Source organism: Polyodon spathula, chromosome 4 (genome assembly GCF_017654505.1).
Source record: "Polyodon spathula isolate WHYD16114869_AA chromosome 4, ASM1765450v1, whole genome shotgun sequence".
NCBI lineage: Eukaryota > Metazoa > Chordata > Actinopteri > Acipenseriformes > Polyodontidae > Polyodon > Polyodon spathula.
The window spans coordinates 19255717-19275904 of NC_054537.1; the positions used below are offsets into that span (position 1 = coordinate 19255717).

The 20188-nt window shown below is 37.6% G+C and overlaps 1 protein-coding gene and 1 long non-coding RNA gene across 3 annotated transcripts; one reads left to right on the top strand and one right to left on the bottom strand.

Annotated features, from left to right (window-relative positions):
* Positions 1-362: 362 nt before the first annotated feature.
* On the top strand, positions 363-20130 carry LOC121314274 (lactose-binding lectin l-2-like). Of its 2 annotated transcripts, XM_041247345.1 has the most exons (8): positions 363-514; positions 5993-6040; positions 6855-6927; positions 7580-7713; positions 10128-10262; positions 12542-12650; positions 13636-13703; positions 20044-20130. In XM_041247345.1, the coding sequence occupies exons 2-7, from the start codon at positions 6038-6040 to the stop codon at positions 13701-13703; spliced, it is 522 nt and encodes a 173-aa protein (XP_041103279.1). In that variant the 5' UTR covers positions 363-514; positions 5993-6037; the 3' UTR covers positions 20044-20130. The 2 variants fall into 2 exon arrangements, with proteins under 2 accessions (XP_041103279.1, XP_041103278.1); XM_041247344.1 differs by lacking the exon at positions 20044-20130 and having other exon boundaries at positions 13636-13804.
* LOC121314276 lies at positions 522-5986 on the bottom strand. Its single transcript, XR_005950089.1, has 3 exons — positions 5211-5986; positions 1818-2379; positions 522-1401 (listed from the first exon to the last, which is right to left on the bottom strand). It is a non-coding gene; the product is annotated as an uncharacterized LOC121314276 (long non-coding RNA).
* Positions 20131-20188: the final 58 nt, after the last annotated feature.

Below are 20188 nucleotides of genomic sequence, written 5' to 3' on the forward strand. Positions count from 1 at the left end.
TTCACGTTTTGTCACCAGACCTTGCTGAGCTCAGTTATCACAGTGAAAACACCTGTTACATGTACCAGCCAAAAAATACCTCGCTCAGGACAGTGTGACTTGATTTATAGAGGGGTCATTAACACACTAACAAGAGTACTTGCCTATTCTCTTTTATTATAACAATTTCTTAAATCACCCGATCAAACCTATTGAACTCCAGTATGTCATGCATGTATAATAGACGTTGCTTTTGTGTTTGGCATGAATTCATATTTACATAGTGCGATCTTTTATATTAAAAAAAAAAAAAAAAAAAAAAACTTGTTTGTACAACATTTACATCTAATCTTGGAAAATGGTTCCCTTATTCTTCCTGTGGAGAAAAAAAAAACAATGGACTGTTTTTTTCTACAGCTTTGAGCACAACAGACTAGGCTGACAAACTACTGGACTGAGTCAGAGAGAACCTGGTATTAGTGATCCAACGCACCAGGTGAGCATCGACAAGGCAGTGAGGAACACTTTAAACGAGGTAAGGGGGCAGTAGGAAATACATCGCAGTACTAAACAGGTAAACTAGTAGAGGATTTGTGAAATAGGCCTGCCTTTGCACACATTGAGCTTATTATAAACACAAGACAATGTTCTGTCTGTTCATTCATGGGCTCACCCTGATTAAGACTATTATAGATTTTTAAATATATTTGCAGGAAGTTTATTTAAAAAAAATCCTCACTGTGTAAATATGAATCCATGCCAAACACAATAAACACTACTATTATATATATCTGCATGAGAGTTCCAAATATTGGATTTAAGTGGTTATATAAATAAATGAATGAAAGAAAAGAAAATGGGTAAATACTTCTGTTAGTGTGGTAATCCTCAGATTGAACAATCTCTCACTATAATACAGTCGTGTTCACTGTCTTGAGTAAGTTGTAGGCTGGCACACATATCGTGAGACCAGATCATGTCCATTAGCAGTATGCATCGTTTATACTTTCTACACTTTCATAGAAAGATGAACAGTACCAGACTGCCGGATGTGCTCCTCTATAAATGTGAGCCACTGTCTTTACAGCTAAAACTATACTTATGCTAAACTGGCTAAAATGTATTAATCCTAACAGTTCTATTTAAACTAATAAACAAGGGACAGTTTTGTTTAGAATTATTCCTATAGTTGGGCGATCTTTAGCTTTCAGTATTAAAGGTATCAAACACAACACAGCAGATTCTCAAAGTTTTTTGCACATTATTTCCCAGCAGACATTCAGCGAAGTGAAACTTGCTCGAGTCCCATCACAACCATGTTTCCTTGATGGTCAACTGCAGCCACAGCGTGTTCATGTTGCACAATCCTCACTCCATTAACTACATTTTGCTGTTGTCTCTCATATTCCACAATGAAGATGTCTGGAATACAACACAGGCCACACACACACAAAAAAAAAAAAAAAAAAAAACCTGACTGTGTTTTCGTTTAAGTATTCATGTGCTGGACCGTGAACCCTGATGTCTCCAGACGTTTTGCATTGGACGTACCTCATTTTGTGCAAACCTTTTGTGACCGTAGCATCAAACCCCAGTCGTCCACCACAATTTTATATGTTTTTCTTTTCCTTTTAGCGTTGAACAGTTCATTTTATTGATTGATACAGCAATTAATCTAGATCAAAAATAATATCTGACACATAGTAAACATTAACATTATCCATTTTCACTGAACATGCATGTGACCAAAATTGCCCTCTGGACTAGTTTATTACATTTGCAGTTCATTATTTATTATGAGTTATCACATTTTAATTGAGTTATTACATTTAATTTACATCAAAACATTATCTTGCCTGGCTCTGGCCTACGTGACTGTGTAGTCACTGTGCGGGTTTGCGGTTTAGACTCTTCCAAACCTATAGGAAGGTGACAAATAAATAAATAATAAATGAACAGTAAATACAATTCCCATGACAGATGCCATTAGCACCAGTTTTATTTTAAAATGTATTCACATGTAAACCTTTGATACAGAAACACAATAAGAGCTTAGTATATTAGCAACTCTTTAGAGGAAAATAGAATATTTGACCAAATGCACACTTACACTCCAAATCGTCATTTGCATATTTTTTTTCAGAAAGAAATAAACAAATCTATTTAGGTTACCAAAACTGGAAATAGATTTTAAAAAATAAAAAAAAAACTCAGACATACTGTATATCTCTATCAACACACAACCAAAATAGTGCTTGATAAGAACTGTCAAGTTGGGTCTTTAAAAGTATGCAAGTGATTCTGGATCATACTTACAACATATATAGCAGCAGTAACATGGGCAACAGAATAGTATACAACAGACTTCTCTCCAGGAGCACTCGCTGGACATTTTCCCACCTGCAATGACTCAATTTAGTATTCTGTATTAGGACGGTCATCTCCTTTACTATCATTGTTATGCACGGTTGCATTCTATGAAAGCACATTTCCAGAGAACTGCTGTCCCTGTAAAATGGCCGAATCCACAGAAAGTTTAAAAGATATATAAAATCCCTCAGTATTTAGGATCTGTTCAGAGACGTCATATATTCTATGTAATTAAAGACATGCCTTTGCCTTGAAAAATAACACTATCTAACACAATTTAGTGCTACTTATGAGTAGTTTTTCGAGATTTACGATTATACTGTAAATACAGTATAATTGTAAATCTTAAAAAACTACTCACTTCTAAATCTTTTGTAGTCATTTTTGTATTACTTTAGTATAAATACATGTTAACTTGGATTCATATGTTGTTTTTTTCTGACTTTATGTGAACGAAAAGACACACATTTGCCCGTTTTCCCATTGGAAATAGTGATATTTTGAAATATCACTGTCCTGGTCACAAAAGAAAAGTTTGTGGGGAATAATAGCCATTTTCTATACATTTGAGGCATAAGCAATTAGGAAATAACACTTACTACCCAGGAACAAAATCAGTACACAGTGTAATCTGTGTTTAGGACTTACTTTAAAAACCTTTGTATAAGTCTCTTTTCTAACTATTTCTAGGGGGTCCTAAAAAGGGGGGAGTAACTTATAATGATTACACCTGGGCTTTTTCCTGAAATTGTTACAACAGTCTTTTTTTGGGGGGTGGGGGGTGGGGGGTGGGGGTGGGGGTGGGGTATACACAGGTGAGACTTATACACAGGTTTTTACGGTATATATATATTTATATATTTTTTCATAGCCCTGAAAGTTGAGTCCTGTTTTTTTTTAAACTTTACTTAAATAATGTATATGCACAAGTGTGATGAGTGAGGTGTCATAATAGTAGTACAATATTTCATGTTAGATTTCAGTTTTTTGTGAAGTATATGGAAAACTACAAAGTAATATGTAATTCAATATATTAATGTAACATTATTCAACAGGTTTCATTCTACTTCATGAAGCAAAATAAATTAATTCTATAGGGTGATGCAAAACTTTTGGCCATAGCTATACATATCAAAATCCTATATAAATAAAAATCTAAAAGAAAATATGAACCACAGCAATTTTCTATAGGTCTGAGGCAAAGTTTTATATAGTGTTAGTCAGACTTTGAGTTCTGCAATGATTACCTTATATAATATAGAATAGATTACACTGCTGACTCTTTTAAACTTTTTATTTGTCCATAAAACTTGGTAACAATATATGGTACAGTAAATAATGGTACTTTCCTCAAGTCAATAAATCAAATACAAATAGACAGTTATAACATAGAGAAAACACTACACACAAAAACAGTTACTGATAGAGGAATGCAGAGCAAACAGCTTTTAAAGCATATCCAGCTCTGTTTACATTTAGTGCAGTTTGTTTAATGAAATAAAGTTTGCATACAGTTCATGAAATGTTTTACAATGCTTTTAGAGTGTTTTTCAGTTTATTCAGATTTGTTTTCAAAGCACTGTTTAACCAGAGAGAATATTTATATACAGCCCTTCAAAACTGTGTCACCCAGTGGTAGGAGAACTAAAGATGTTTTAATTAAATTAAGCAGGGTAAAGACAGACAGATATTTATTTATTTATTATGTGTTTTCATGTTAATTACACAAAAAGTCCAAAAAAGTGTGTAATTAAATTATACCTATAGAATGTACCTGTAGCTTGGTGTTGTTTACATTATAGTCAGTACACTGAGGTTTGAGATTCAAGCTACATTCAAGCTACACCAAGTGGAAGAAAACTGAAACTACTATCGCTCACACCGCTAACCCTTGGGTAATGCGGTTCTGATGCGTTCCTTGTCTGCGGCCGTTCCTTCTCCCTCGCGACGGCTCTGGTATACTTTCCCAAAGGTAACGTTGGTGGTCGTCTTCGAATTGAAAAGGAATGTTAGGTTATTTACCATAACCCTGGTTCCCTGAAAGAGAAGACAACCACCAACCAGCGAGGTTGCATCGGTCGCCCTCATGGGTTTAATGCAAAAGAGGCAATGGTGTCCGCGGGATGACTGTTTAATCCTTCGGAGGAGCCTATCGGCAGCTCTGACATAAAATGCTCAGTGAGTACCTGACCTGTACCTGAACCCCCCCCCCCCTACACACACACACACACACACACACACACACACACACCTCCCCCATGAGGAAATGTAGTTTATCAATAAGCCCTATAAATCCTAAAATGTTCCTTATACATAGAAAATTGTGGTAAAGTACAGGCATCACAGATATGTATGCGGACAATCATGTTTCACCATTGCATAATGAAAGATGTTTTGGGGAAATTTGATAAAACTGCCAGACTAATGTACAGACTGTTGTCAAAATGTTTTATAAGAGGTGTACCAGCTGATGACTGAGCTCTACTTACTGCACAGTTTTAACATTTCTAGATTATATTCTCTGCTGGGAAATCAACGTTAAAAACTTAAAATAACAAATAAATAACACAACATAGCTTTACAGTTAACTAATGCAGTGTGATTGCCCATATTTGAGGACAGGCTACTTTGTAATTTCTTGAACTGGCATCTACCTGTTATTTAAATTTTCTCTTCAACTATATTGTTATGGTAACGCACTCTAATTTTGTTAACCTCAAAAGAAAACGTTACTTGTAATGTATCAAATTACATAAATACAGCTTAATGGGGTCCTTAATGTTTTTTTGCCCATCATTTAAACAGGTTCTATTTGCTGTGTTGCACGAATATTTTATATTTACAGAAAATATATTAATTACCTGGTCTTGTATTGTATCACAGCGGCTGTGCTATCTCGTCTTCTCTTAAGTCATGACTAAACTTGAGCTTATCACTTTACAGACTTTTATACAACATGACTACTCATATTGAAACCAAAAAACAAAAACAAAATACCTAAGAATGCGAAAGCAGTGATAATAAAACAAAAATGCATCAGGTGCTTACACCTTTAGTGAAACCAGTCAGTTCAGATTTAAGACTGTTCAGCACCACAGACACAGTGTCTGTTTTTGATTTAGTCATAATAAAACAGCTCTGTATAAAACTATTTCCTCCTGTTTTTTCATCTCACCATTGCACCTTCAGCACTGACAAAAATTATCTGGCAAAATTTTTAGTCTTTAAGATCATTCACCTTTGGCATGTCTGTGTAATGGAACTTTGTTGAAAGGTCATATTGAGGGTAAATAGATCCAATGACTTTTCATATTTAGGTCTGTCTTTATGAACTGGGCATAGAGACTATCCAGGGTCCCATTGCCCCCATGCCAAGACAGCCAGTGCCAGACAGTGACCAAAACCCATCAAGAGTCAGTGACAAAACAGTAGCTTATTTAAATTCTTGTCCTCAAAGAAATGAATCAATTTGGAGCAGTGTTTATGTGACTTGTCTTGATTTTTATTTTATCTATTAAAAAATTACTGTCAATGTAAAACGTACCTATGTAGAGTGAAAACTCGACGTATTATTAAAACTAACAAATGGGCTGCATGTTTTGGTCTGGTGTGAGTTTGTAAACATGTTGTATCCTCGCTGCAGTTGGCACTCCACTGAAATCCAGCACTGCACCTGGGCTCCAATGCAATGGTATGAATAGATACTAAATCTATTATACTAATTTCCATATAAAAGCATAGCAAAGTGATGATGATGATGCATAGTTCCGTAATTCTGGATAACCCCCTGCGACAGTTTGTAATCAATAGTATTTATTTGATGATTATGAAGTGTGGCATGAGATGAAAAAACTGGCACTTGAGGGATGATAGATCTTCTGTGGTTAACCAGGGGTAACTGAAGATGATAGATCTCCTGTGGTAACCAGGGGTAACTGAAGATGATAGATCTCTTGTGGTAACCAGGGGTAAGTGAAGATGATAGATCTCCTGTGGTAACTAGGGGTAACTGAAGAAAAGTGGCTATTGGAGGAGGGGGAGGGATGTACATTGATGGAAATAAAGGGATGACTGAAAGGTCAATTATATTTTTTACGTTTGACTGAAAGTTGACAATGTATGTGTGTGAAGGGGGCAGCTTCAGAACTTACATTTAAAGCAAATACTTTAAGAGGAGGAAAAAGCCAAGACCAGAGTACACAGTTGAAAGATAAGGGGATACTTAAGATAGAAGCTAGGAGACACTTCACACAGAGAGTGCTGAGTGTTTGGAATGGGTAATCTAGTCACATTGAAGACCCACCTTGACACTGTAGAATTGTACCACAGTGGAAACACTTTCATATTTCAGCTTGCCATGGGTATCCTGATGATATGACCCAATACTCACGGATGCTAAGCCATTTTAGGATCACTGTATGTTCCAGTGGTGTTGTCTTTCCAGTCCTTTCTGTAAGTTCTCATCCCAGGCTTTGATGCCTCTGGTGTCTCTATTCCTCTTCCAGGAGCCTGTCATCATGTTTCCAGCAGCGGCCTCATTTGTGGTTTGCATTGCCCTGGCTCTCAGCAGGACTGGAGGTAGGCAGTTCACTCTGTAAAGGGTTTAAATAATGGGACAGAAACACTGAAAGAGGTCAACTTTTCTAAGGTTGTAAGTAGCCTGAAGCTGTTTCTTCTCGGTTAAATACAAAATAATAAATCAAAGTGTCACCTGATCCACATTGTGACAACAACTACTGGAATTCTAGAACTAGAAATACTGGAACTACTAGAATAGCCAACTATTCTTAAATATATGTCACGTCCCCACTGGAACCTATCAGCAGCAAGCACACTTAAAATTTCACTGAGAGTGTAGATCTCAGACTCAGAATGTCAATGACAACACATTCTATACATTTAAAACCACAAGTTCTATTTAAATGGATTAAGAATGTTCACATTGGCATTTCATCTGTTTTTTATGAAGATGTAATTGCTTATGTTTATAAGTCTTGGCTTGATTAGAGGTAGCCATCAAAAACTTAAACATACAGCAGATGGAAAATACAAGAAAAACGAGTTTCTAGCAAATAATTTCACCTCTCGCTAGCTGCTAGGTCACTCACAGCCTCAACTGACGTGCACCAGGCAGACGAGGGTAATTATACTGATCAAGGGGCTGCCAGCATGTAAGCTCCCTTAAAGTGATTTGTCACTCTCCCTGTGTATGGTGTCCTGTACTTCACAGCCCAGGGTGAGGAGGAGAATGTAGTGGAGAAAAGGGAGGTGTCCATGTGCCAAAGCATCTGTTCAGACGGGGTCAGTTTCAACGGCCAGTGCTACCACTACTACAGTGTGACGAAGACATGGGCAGATGCTGAGGTAATTCTCATTAAATAGCATGCTCAAGTTTATAGAACATGCAGCATTGCACTGCCATTACGGACTCTGTCCCGTCGGTGAGATGAGGTTAAAAGCTATGTAACCACGAAAGCCGACGTGTCTGGCTCTTTCGCATTCCAGTTAAGACGCTCGCTGGTTGTGTTTGAGGTCGCCATTTGACATCCAATCTCCCACCTGTTCTAGGTGTAACAGTTCATTCTGTAATGTATATTAAATTATATATCATTTGTACTGTCATACAAGACCACAAAATAGCTCATCATATGAAGATTAAGTGTGATTTGTAGTTGGTATGAATACATACTCTCTCTATCATAAAGTCTTTGTTTTTTAACAAAATAGCCCATCGTTAAATACTCATTTGATCTTATTGTGCATCATAAATGTAGGTCATCAGGACCATCAAATGCATTATGATAATGTGAAAGATTTTACTTATTGTAAGGTTTGTTTGCCCCCTTGGAACATAACCAGATGCAGGAATTTGAAGTTTAAGCACTTTCGTGCCTATTTATTGTTGTAACAGAAATAAAAGAAATCAAAACAAAAACCTAACGCCCCTCAGAGAACTAACTAAACTTATTTTTTCGCAATTTTAACTATAATCGGACGGCTAAGCCGTTTACCAATAAACAAAAACTATTTTTCAAACACACACAAAAAGGTTTACACACTGCCTTTAGGAACCATACAGGTCCGTTCACAGTGCCAGGTCTCTTCACAGTGCCAGGTCTCTTCACAGTGACAGGTCTCTTCACAGTGACAGGTCTCTTCACAGTGACAGGTCTCTTCACAGTGCCAGGTCTCTTCACAGTGACAGGTCTCTTCACAGTGCCAGGTCTCTTCACAGTGACAGGTCTCTTCACAGTGACAGGTCCCTTCACAGTGACAGGTCTCTTCACAGTGCAGTGACAGGTCTCTTCACAGTGCCAGGTCTCTTCACAGTGACAGGTCTCTACAGTGACAGGTCCCTTCACAGTGACAGGTCTCTTCACAGTGCCAGGTCCGTTCACAGTGCCAGGTCTCTACAGTGACAGGTCTCTTCACAGTGCCAGGTCTCTACAGTGACAGGTCCCTTCACAGTGACAGGTCTCTTCACAGTGACAGGTCTCTTCACAGTGACAGGTCTCTTCACAGTGACAGGTCTCTTCACAGTGACAGGTCTCTTCACAGTGACAGGTCTCTTCACAGTGACAGGTCTCTTCACAGTGACAGGTCTCTTCACAGTGACAGGTCTCTTCACAGTGACAGGTCTCTTCACAGTGACAGGTCTCTTCACAGTGACAGGTCTCTTCACAGTGCCAGGTCCCTTCACAGTGCCAGGTCTCTACAGTGACAGGTCTCTTCACAGTGCCAGGTCTCTACAGTGACAGGTCTCTTCACAGTGCCAGGTCTCTTCACAGTGACAGGTCTCTTCACAGTGACAGGTCCCTTCACAGTGACAGGTCTCTTCACAGTGACAGGTCTCTTCACAGTGACAGGTCTCTTCACAGTGCCAGGTCTCTACAGTGACAGGTCCCTTCACAGTGCCAGGTCCCTTCACAGTGCCAGGTCTCTTCACAGTGACAGGTCTCTTCACAGTGCCAGGTCTCTTCACAGTGACAGGTCTCTTCACAGTGACAGGTCTCTTCACAGTGACAGGTCTCTTCACAGTGCCAGGTCTCTTCACAGTGACAGGTCTCTACAGTGACAGGTCCCTTCACAGTGCCAGGTCCCTTCACAGTGCCAGGTCTCTTCACAGTGACAGGTCTCTTCACAGTGCCAGGTCTCTACAGTGACAGGTCCCTTCACAGTGACAGGTCCCTTCACAGTGACAGGTCCCTTCACAGTGACAGGTCTCTTCACAGTGACAGGTCTCTTCACAGTGACAGGTCCCTTCACAGTGACAGGTCTCTTCACAGTGACAGGTCCCTTCACAGTGCCAGGTCCCTTCACAGTGACAGGTCTCTTCACAATGCCAGGTCTCTACAGTGACAGGTCCCTTCACAGTGACAGGTCCCTTCACAGTGAGAGGTCTCTTGCCCTGATCAGATTTTTTGTTCTGCTTTTATACCTGCCTGCTAATTACAGGTAGGTGATATCAGTTAAATTAAACACAACTATTAGAAACAATAATTAATTATACCTGTGGCTGTGCAAACACAGCCACACCCACACACATTTACAGAAATTAACCCTATCCCTGCCAACCACCAACACATTAGATATTCTATCACAGCTCTCATATCGCAGTATGTATCATGACAGTATCATTGCACACCTAATAAACAACACTCAATCATTCAATCGGTATAAAACTCTGGAACCTCACAATGCGCATTGTATTGATGACATGCTGCTTCCCGGTGCTCCCAGTCTGTCCAGCTCAAGCTGTTTCTCTTTGCTCTCTCCAGCTGCACTGCCTCAGCCTTGGGGGGAATCTCGCCTCCGTACACAGTGATGACGACAACCAGTTCATCCAGGATCTGATCAAGAGCAATGAGAAGAAGGTGTCTCTTACCTGGCTGGGGGGCTCTGACTGCTTCAAGGTAGTGCAGTATAGTTCTGATTACATGGGGTGAGGTTTTTTTCCTGGAGTAATGTTAAGTGCCAGCTCTGATTGCACAAGGTTCTGATACCACTGCTTATAAAATGGTAAGAACAGAATGTGCAATCCCACTGGCGAACAAGGAGAAGAAATCCTGTTACAAATGTTATATTGAGAGGGATAATAGAACTTGAAATATGTGACTGAGTTGTTTTGGTTTTAGTTTTATAAAATGAACCAGTGTTTAGCCTCTCTCAATAAACAAGAGTCAATTAAAGACTGGTGTAAACACTTTCAAAATATGGCCCAATTGGGCCAGCAGTTACTCCAGTCTTTAATTAACTGCAGTTTTTTTGAGAAGAAAACTAGAAACAAACAACTTATTTACTACTATTCGTGCCCTTTTATACACATTAAAGCTGTTTGCTTATGTTTTATATCAATTATATGGAACTTTCTCCTTTCAAGTAAATAGCAGTTAATTATAGACTGGAGAAATGCTTTGAAAATATGGCCCAAAAACTCCAAAAAAGCACACAGAACATTAGCCTCAATTGGCTGGAACAGAAATACAACAGAAAGAAAGTTTGATATAAATGTCAGTTGTCCAACGACAGGTTACATAAACCAACATTCAGGCATATGGCTTGCCTTTTATCTACCTGGCCTTTTATCTCCTAGTCTAGCCTACCTAATCATTGCTTGTACATTCACAGGTCTCAGTTTTCTAAAATTCTTAGCATTCTCAGGATAGCGCAGGCACAGGACAGGCAATCACCCCTATAAACGTTGTTTGAAGGGAATGCACTACCCTCTCACAGCCACACTTACATTGTTGCACGTATCATGAGAACACAAGAAGAAGATATTCCACAGGGCCAGCACAGGTAGATCTCAATAGTGCAGCACTAATACAAAGAGTAGGCCATACTCTATTAAATAACAATACAAATATAAAATAATTCCAGACAATTACTATACATCCAGAAATAATATATACACACATGCACATAGAAACATATAAGAATGTTAGATAAAAAAAGACACAAAAGTAAGATAAAAAAAAAAAACACAGTTACAGTTTGTTCATTACAACAAAAACAAAGTCATCTCAAGCGCAGATGATGCTGAACAGCAGTTTTAAACATGAAGAGGCTTGACAATGGGGGAGTTTTCATGTGTGGTTATTTACATGTGAAGTGGCGATGCGTGTGCACGTTTGGGAGAGCAGCTCGATAGATTCAGGTCTGTGGCCTGATCCTCTCGAGCCACATAGGCACGATAAGGTAAATCTCATTTACTCGTGAGCACCACGTAAAACACGGGAAATCCACACCCATTTTCATATGGAAACCCGCATTTCACATGAAAACGTCCACTGCTCCCAATTCAGACAGCACTGGAAGCATACATGGAAGGTGCCTGGCACAGATCTCTATAATCCTACGTCTACACTGGTTTTCAGCCAGCAATAGCTGGGTTGGACAGGGTTATTTATTTTCCTTTTCTTTTAATAAGTTGTGTGATTAATTAGTTTGAATATTATTCACTACGATATGCCACCCCCACAAATGGATGGTTGAAAAACAATTTGGGCAAGAGCAGTAAAACACATTGTTAAACAACCAGGCACGAGGCATTTACAAACCACAGCTTTATTACCTGAGCTTAACACTGTGCTTTACAGTTTCACTCAAACGAGATGTCTTCTGATAATTCTCTCCTGTACCTGTTCTCTGTGCATGGAAACCACATTTTCCTGAGCTGTCTGTGAAAACAGCAGGAGAACTCTGCGCTTGGCTAATTTGCATATCAACCTCTTCCTTTCCCCTTCATTTGCATTACTTCAAGTGAAAAGAGTAAAATAAACTGAGCCAGAGGAAACCTGAAATGTTTAAGGACATTTTTCATTTGGCTTGAGCACTGTCTGGAGAAAAAAACGAACACAAATGGAAACTTTCCCAGTGACACAATGGAATCTGGAAGGGCATTCCGTAAGCCCAAGGCTGTGCCAAAGAAAGAATAACGATTGATATATGTCATGGGTATAAACTTTTTTTTATTGTACTGATAGCTCTGATTTTGAATTCACAGTCGTTGCAATGGGGGTGGATGTCACTGACATACTTGTTTTGATAGCAGGAACATGCACTGGCTCTTGATAGCTCATTGTCATTGTCACAGCAACAAGCAAACAAAGTGACCAAGCGTTTTTAGCCAGTCAGCCTCCACTAACAAAAATTTGTTTTTCATATCCCCCTTTCTCCTTTGACTCCGCAGGAGGGTTCGTGGGTGTGGACTGATGGATCAAAATGGGACTACAGCCACTGGAACAAAAATGAGCCCAACAACCAAGGAGTTGAAAACTGTTTGCACACCAACTGGGGAGGTAATTGTGTCTGAATGAAACCCATTCCTTCTCTTTCTGCAGCTGGCCCTAGTTTACAGGGAGTTATCGCCGTCTTTATTGCTATGGTTAGCTCTGATGTCGCTGGTGAAATTGAGTGTACCTTTTTGCTTTGACTTCCCACAGAACAAACCCAGAAAGTGTAGCTTGTCATGTCTTATGAGAGCTTTACTCTGTATGTTCAGGCCAGAGGGGCACATTCAATCTTTATTTGATGATGAAACTTGACGAGTGTGTCGCCAAAATGTCTTGAACCCTACAAATAGAATAATGTATTGAAACTTGGTTTTATGATCGTTTATATGATCAGTTAAAATGTCATCTTGTATTTTAATTGTCCTGTTCTTTTAAAAACAATTTGAATACTTCTGTAATTGGTATGAAACTTGTTTTTTTTCTGAGCTTCTGTCATTTTGAAAGGATTTGTCTGACACTACACTTGAAATGAGAGCAAAACAATGTCTAGTGTTCATTTATAAAGCTTGCAGATTGGAAAGAATAGCGTGTTTTACAGAAATACACTTATCTCCATATGGACATGAAAAATACAAGGATTTATCTCTGGCAATAATACATACAGCTGAAACATATGCAGGAGTTCCGAGTGTGTAAATTAAAAGAATGTATCAGTGAGTTAAAAACAGAGGTGAGATGGTCCTGAATTGTTTATGTCTTTACTCACAAGCAGGCTCTTTTTTAGTTACCCATGAAGAGCCATGATGTTCTGTTTATAGCACACATAATTAACCATTTACTCAGGATGACGTCATTAATTTTTGTTTTACATTGCTGTGGGAAGCTCTGAATTCAAAGCTTGGTGAAGCTCCTGTTGTGATGTCATACTGCTACAAGCTGAAAATAAACACGCTCTGGAACACCCACACCTGTAGTGTAAAAAGGAATGTTTGATTCATATGTTTCCAATACATTGACTTTGAGTGACGGAGATCCATTTCTTGTCTTTCAGGCTCCGGAGGTTGGAACGACTACTCTTGTACTGCACAATATCCATTTGTCTGTGTGACCAAGGGTTAGGTGACTATGATGAACTCAAGATTTTATGTATAATCCTCTTTAATAAAATGCACAATGTCTGTTAAGTGCACTTGATCAATAAAAATGAGTCAGCATACTCAGCAACCGTGTTGTCTCTTTTGCATAAGAACATAAGAACATTTACAAACAAGAGAAGTTCAATTGGCCCACTAGTGCTCCTCCAGTTTTAGTAAGTGATTGAAGGATCCCATTGATTCAGCATCATCAACATGGCTAGATAACCCATCCCATCCCCCCCCACCCTCTGTGTATGGCAAGTATAGAATGGGTTGCCTAGCCATGTTGTTCTAATAAATACAATTTAGTATTCATAAGTCTTTTAGGTCTTGGTTTCCATGGTGAACGAGAACAAGCATTATTGGTGTTAAAAAAATTTTTAAATTATGTTGACACGCAAATGAAAAGGAACATGAAATTTTCAGATTTTGCCGCCTTTAAAATAAATCTTATACACGAGAGAAAAGTGAACGACAAATCTTAAACAAAACCCAAGTTTTTGTATTTCTTTACATTTCGAATACTACGTAGAAATATTTACAAAGTTTTAAAAACACAGGCACCTTCGAATTATTAATAAATGGTAACATCATATATGCCGCTGACTCGCTGGGTCATTGCAGTATGCCTCGAACACAAATCATGAAGTTGGTATTTGTTGGACCGTGTTGTCATAGTAACTAAATGCATGGCATGGATAAAAGTATGAATTCACAGTGTGAAATACTGTAAGAAAAATTAAATGTCTATTTTTTCACAGTAAATTGCAAGAAGCTGAAAGCAACTTTTATTTTTTGCTTACGAAATCAGCTGTCGATTCATCAGTGTCCGCCACTGCTATGGTAAACATTCCAAACACACTGATTTTTCAGTTCCCAAAATATTTTAAAGTAAAAAAAATGTCTATAAACAGAACACTATCAACCACTGTATCTCCCATGTAAGCCATTTTAAAAGTTTTAAGTAGACAGCAAATAAATATACTTACAGTCCTGCTCACTTGAGCCTTTCTTCTAAACTCAACTCTTAAAAGTGTGTGCATATTTCTTTTGCAATGTTGACCACCGCACTAGTACTAACATACTTTAAAAATGCACATAAAGTTAACGTCTGGGACTTGAACAGACTTTCAGCAGATCCGTGCCAACTGCCTTGCAAGCTGTCAATCAAAAGTGGCTTGCAGATGATTCGTTGTGTGAGAGGAAGATCAGACCCAAATATTGCATCACAATTACTACTTTGATTTGATTGACTAAAGCCTGCAGCATTTAAAAAAATAGCTTACTTAACCTAAACTTAAACACCCGACTTCGGGTCGCACAGTTGATGTTTATTTTTATGTATTTTTTTTATAAATGTACTTAAACTTGGCATTCACATAGACGCAGATTTGGGAGGGCCTGTGTGCAAACTAGGTGGGCCGTGGCTACGCCACTGGTGCAAAGAGCTGGTTTTAATCTGGATTCTTACAGTAAAGCACGCTACCACGTTACAGTGTGTCACAGCTGCAACTTTATTTAGTTATTTGTTTAAAGGTAGAATACATTCATTTTAAAAAAAGTTTAAAGGATGTGATGAAAAAAGAAACAAAAATAATTGGAAACAAAATACTGTGAATGATAAGTGAGATAGTAAAAGCATAGCAAAGTGTATTAAAGCACAGTTAAAGCATGTTGAAGAGTAGGTACGCATTGTAAAGTCAAGACATGGAAAAGCATATTTAAACACAGGGCAAAACATATTATCAACAACATAATATTAACACATCATATTATCAAATATAGGCTCTTGGGCTATATATTGTCTTGAAGATATTCATACAATTCAAGAATTATATTTTAACCAGTTCTAAAGCAGTTCAAAGAGAGCTTAACCTCACAGAGAGACCATTTTATTTATGAAAGAAACCTCTGATCAATATGCCTATTTTCTGGACTATAATGTACCACATTTGAGGGACTAAATTTGAAAAAAAACAAAATGAGGAACACTTTAATTTCTAGCTCCAAATTGCCACTTTAACCACTGCTACAGCACACTGTAGAAGAGTCATGTATGAGGTAAAATGGGGGATGCTATGGTAAAATGGGGGATGCTATGGTAAAATGAGGTAAAGGCTATTGAAGAATAACAGCAATACTGTAGTAAAATGGGCTAAAAGCTATTTAATAATAAAACAATACTGTGGTACACTTAGGGTATATGATGGTTAAGAATGGTCAAGTCGTGTCAGTACAAGGTAATAAAACGAAATACTATCGACAGCTTGGTAAAAAGATTGGAGTCCACTGCCTCGTCGTAAGGTAATTGATCCACCCTGGGATATATTGTCATACAATTAGAACAACCTCAAGTCTCAGCTTTTCACACAACTGTAATGTGTAGGGTTTTAGACGGCTCTGAGCGATATTATTATAGGGTACTACTATATAGTGCACGATCTTTCATGTGGCTAGCTTAGCATTTTCCAGAGATGAAAGGAAACCACATACAGAGACCCGTTTGAGCTACCAGTGTCCCCGTGAACTACCAGCTGTCCCGTCCGCATTTACTGAACCTCGTGGTTATAAGTCACTGAACTGTTTAAGTTGTTTTACGCACTACCATCGAAATTGTTGGAAAAAAACGTAACGGGGTTCTGAAAAATATAACGTCAAACGTTTAAATAACGTACCTGTAATTGTTCTTGTCAGTGTTAACATCCTGACAACTTTTTACACTTCTGTTGCAAAGCTTTTTTTTTACAAAAATTGACCAGGGACCAGGGAACAAAGACGTTCCTGTAATTTTACACACAAAAACACCAACACTATTTACAGGCAGAGCTCTTGCTCTGACACTGTGCCAATTTCAAGGTGACAGAACGCCACTTTAACATTAGAAGGGTCAAGTTTTGGTACGGGCATCACATTGTGATGATTGATATAACATTTTAACACTACACCGGTATTTTTTTTTTTTTTTTTTTTTTTAATGAAAACCTAGTGTGTGCACATTCATTGCATGAATGACGTGTCGGTAATAAAGATTGTTAAAGATTTAAGTTATAGGCAACAGTAAACAACATGAAAATAGCTCGAATAATAAAATGTTAAAAATGAATATAAATAAAACAAAAAGTATTTTGAATCCAAACAAATAAACAGCCTACCTAAAATTGCGATTTGGACCTTCTTCGGTTGCCGAAAGATGCAGACATAATAATTTCGTGATTAACTGCGAATTGTAATAAGGGAAATGTTTAAAAGCCTAGACAGGATTGAAGCGCATCTTTAAAAAGAAAAACACAATACAGTATATATATATATATATATATATATATATATATATATATATATATATATATATATATATATATATATAGATATATATAGATATAGATAGATAGATACACACACACACTAGGGCATCTGGCTCTTTATAATATATATATATATATATATATATATATATATATATATATATATATATATATATATATATATATATATACACACACACACACTAAAATGCACTATTACTAAAAGCAAACAAAAAGTGGTTTTAGTTTTAGTCAGGCTTGATAGCATTTTGTTTCTATATAATTGTTGTAACTGTATCTGTACTAAGATTACAAAGAGACATAGGGAGAGGTTTATAGTGTGCATCAAGTAGAATTGATGCACTGTTGCATTTCAGCATTTCGTTATGTATGCAGAGCAATAAATTACATCGAGCAAACGTTCATTTATGTATTTATGATTTTTATTGTAATTTGTATTGTTGTTTTATTTTACATTGCCTTTTTCAGAACAATCTGAACTTTTCGGTTACATTTGTGGGGCTATCTGGTCAACTGATTGACATAGCGCAGGTTAACTATCAAGTAAAATGAAAAATAAAAATATCTATGTAACATTAAATCCTACGAAAAGTTATTTCTTAACGTGGTAAGAAAACAAGTTGTAGATGTTTCACTGCGATAGGGATGGCTTTGTGGTGACGTCAGACCCGAAACAAGAACAAAAACAAATGCAGTACTGCAGGACAAAACATAGGCGGCGTGCGCCGTTTATTTAAACAAAAATAAAATACATATTTAAACACAAAACACACTTGCTCACAGAGCAAAATAAAGGCTTTAAAAAAACTAATCTCAAACTCAAAACACCGAACACACAGGTCAGACTGGGCAAATCGCTTTCACTGAGCCTAGGTGTATTTTTACTCACTCCTCTGAACACTCACCCCAAGTGCAGAGAGCTGCAGACTTATATGCAGGTGACCATCTCCAGATTGGCAACAAATTAATCACGTAATTAATAGGGATATGACCACCTTCTGCACAAGGTTTTTAGTTACTACTGGCAAAGGATGAGCTGCCGACCTTGCCACCGCCAGAACACATTTAAACGAAAACACCAACAAAACAGGGTGGCATTGTGGTTAGCACTGCTGTCTCACAGCGCCAGGGGCCTGTGTTCAAATCTGGCCTAGGGGGTCTGTCTGTATGGAGTTTGCATGTTCTCCCCAGGTACGTTGGTTTCTTCCCCAGGTACTCTGGTTTCCTCCCACTGTCCAAAGATATGCTGGTCAGGTTGATTGGTCACTGTAAATTTTCCTGAGTGTGTGTGATGTCCTGCAATGGACTGGCATCCCACCCAGGGTGTAGTCCTGCCTTGCACCCTGTGTATACCAGGTTAGGCTTAATCAAAACAAAAGTGCGTTGGCTATGACATTATAAGTAAATGATATTACTACTAATAATAATAATACAAAATAATAAATTAAAGAGGGGTACCCTGTTGTAAAATAAACAAATCCATTTTCATGTGCAGGGCTCCTCGTCCTGTCACATTCACATTGCCAATAGGTTGACTATATATGAAGAAAAAAAATATTCTAACAGTTGTTATGTTTCTGTCACAGCTCCTTAAACATTAATAAACATAAAAAAAAATAGAACACAGCTAGGTCTGATGATCTCTGTGTTTTTCATAGTGTGAACTTTGGGACTTATAAAAACAATGTATTTTCTAAAACTAGATAAATACAAAATTCAAACTATATGACATTATTTTGCATGGAATAAAAGTACAGCACATGACTGCCTTACATTATTATTATTATTATTATTATTATTATTATTATATTATTATTATTATTATTTTGCCTTTGTTCTTTATTTTCTGACCCCTCTGCACATAGTGTGCCAAAGGAAGCTGGAAAACTATATACATTCTGAAACTGTAGGTTGTGAGGATTACAATGGTACTAGACTCACAAACATGAGGTGAACTTTAACCTCTCTTGCAATGCATAGAATATAACATGTCCAATTTTCATTTTCAAAATTGATTACCACCTCACATTATAAGACTTATTCTAACTTGAAAACCTCAAATTGGCAAAATAACTGTCAAATTTTGTGTTTGCTTCAAAAACTGCTTTACAAAAACTAGAACAGTTTATACCTGTTCAAAGCTTTTCTTGCTCTAAATGGATGAATATTCATATTAACCATACCAAAAACAATATGCAAACATCACAAAACTAAAAAAAAAGTATTTAGTGGGCTACTGTTTTTCCACATGGGGCTCTGTGTGGTTGGTGGTCTCCATAATTATAAGAAATGGCCATTTATTTTAAAAGGAGCTTTTTAAAGATGTGCTATCAGTGTATATATATATATATATATATATATATATATATATATATATATATATATATATATATATATATATATATATCTATATATAAATTATATTCGATATATAGTGTGCTAGGCTGTGCTAAGACTTTAACTGTCAAAGTCATTACTGTAAGACTTGGCATTTTTGTGATGAAAATACTGCAGATAACCACCATGCAATGTTTATAGCACATATGTGGCAAACTGCATTTTACAGCATTTAACTACAGTGGGTTGCAATATTCACTGTAGAATAGAGCAGTAAATTATAGCAAGCATACTAAACACTGCTATAATATAATCAGTAGCATAATCACCTTGAAGTATTTACTGCACAGTACTACTAATAGTACTACAATTGTACTATTAATGGGAGTATATTTATTTTAGTGAAAAACAGGACACATTTGGAAATGAAGTGGAGACAGATTTAGGACAGCGTATGAGACACTATTTCACACAGAGTGGTGAGGGTATGAAATGGGTTGCCTAGTCCTGGTGTTGATGCTGAATAGTTAGGAAGCTAGAATTGACAAAGTCTTCAGATTAATCTGGGCACGGATGGGCCGAATGGGCTCCTCGTTGTGAATGTTCTCATCTTGTGTTCTAACCCCCTGTTTGTCATCTGTGTGTGTCTCTGTGAATGATCAGGAGATGACCCTCCCTGGTGAAGCCCCACTGGCGCTGCTATTGCTGTTTCTGCTGGCCCTGTTGTCCTGCATAGAGACCCTGAAGCCAACCTTGTGTGCCATGCTTCCAGTTAGCTTGGTCATTTCACCTTGACGGTGAAATTGTC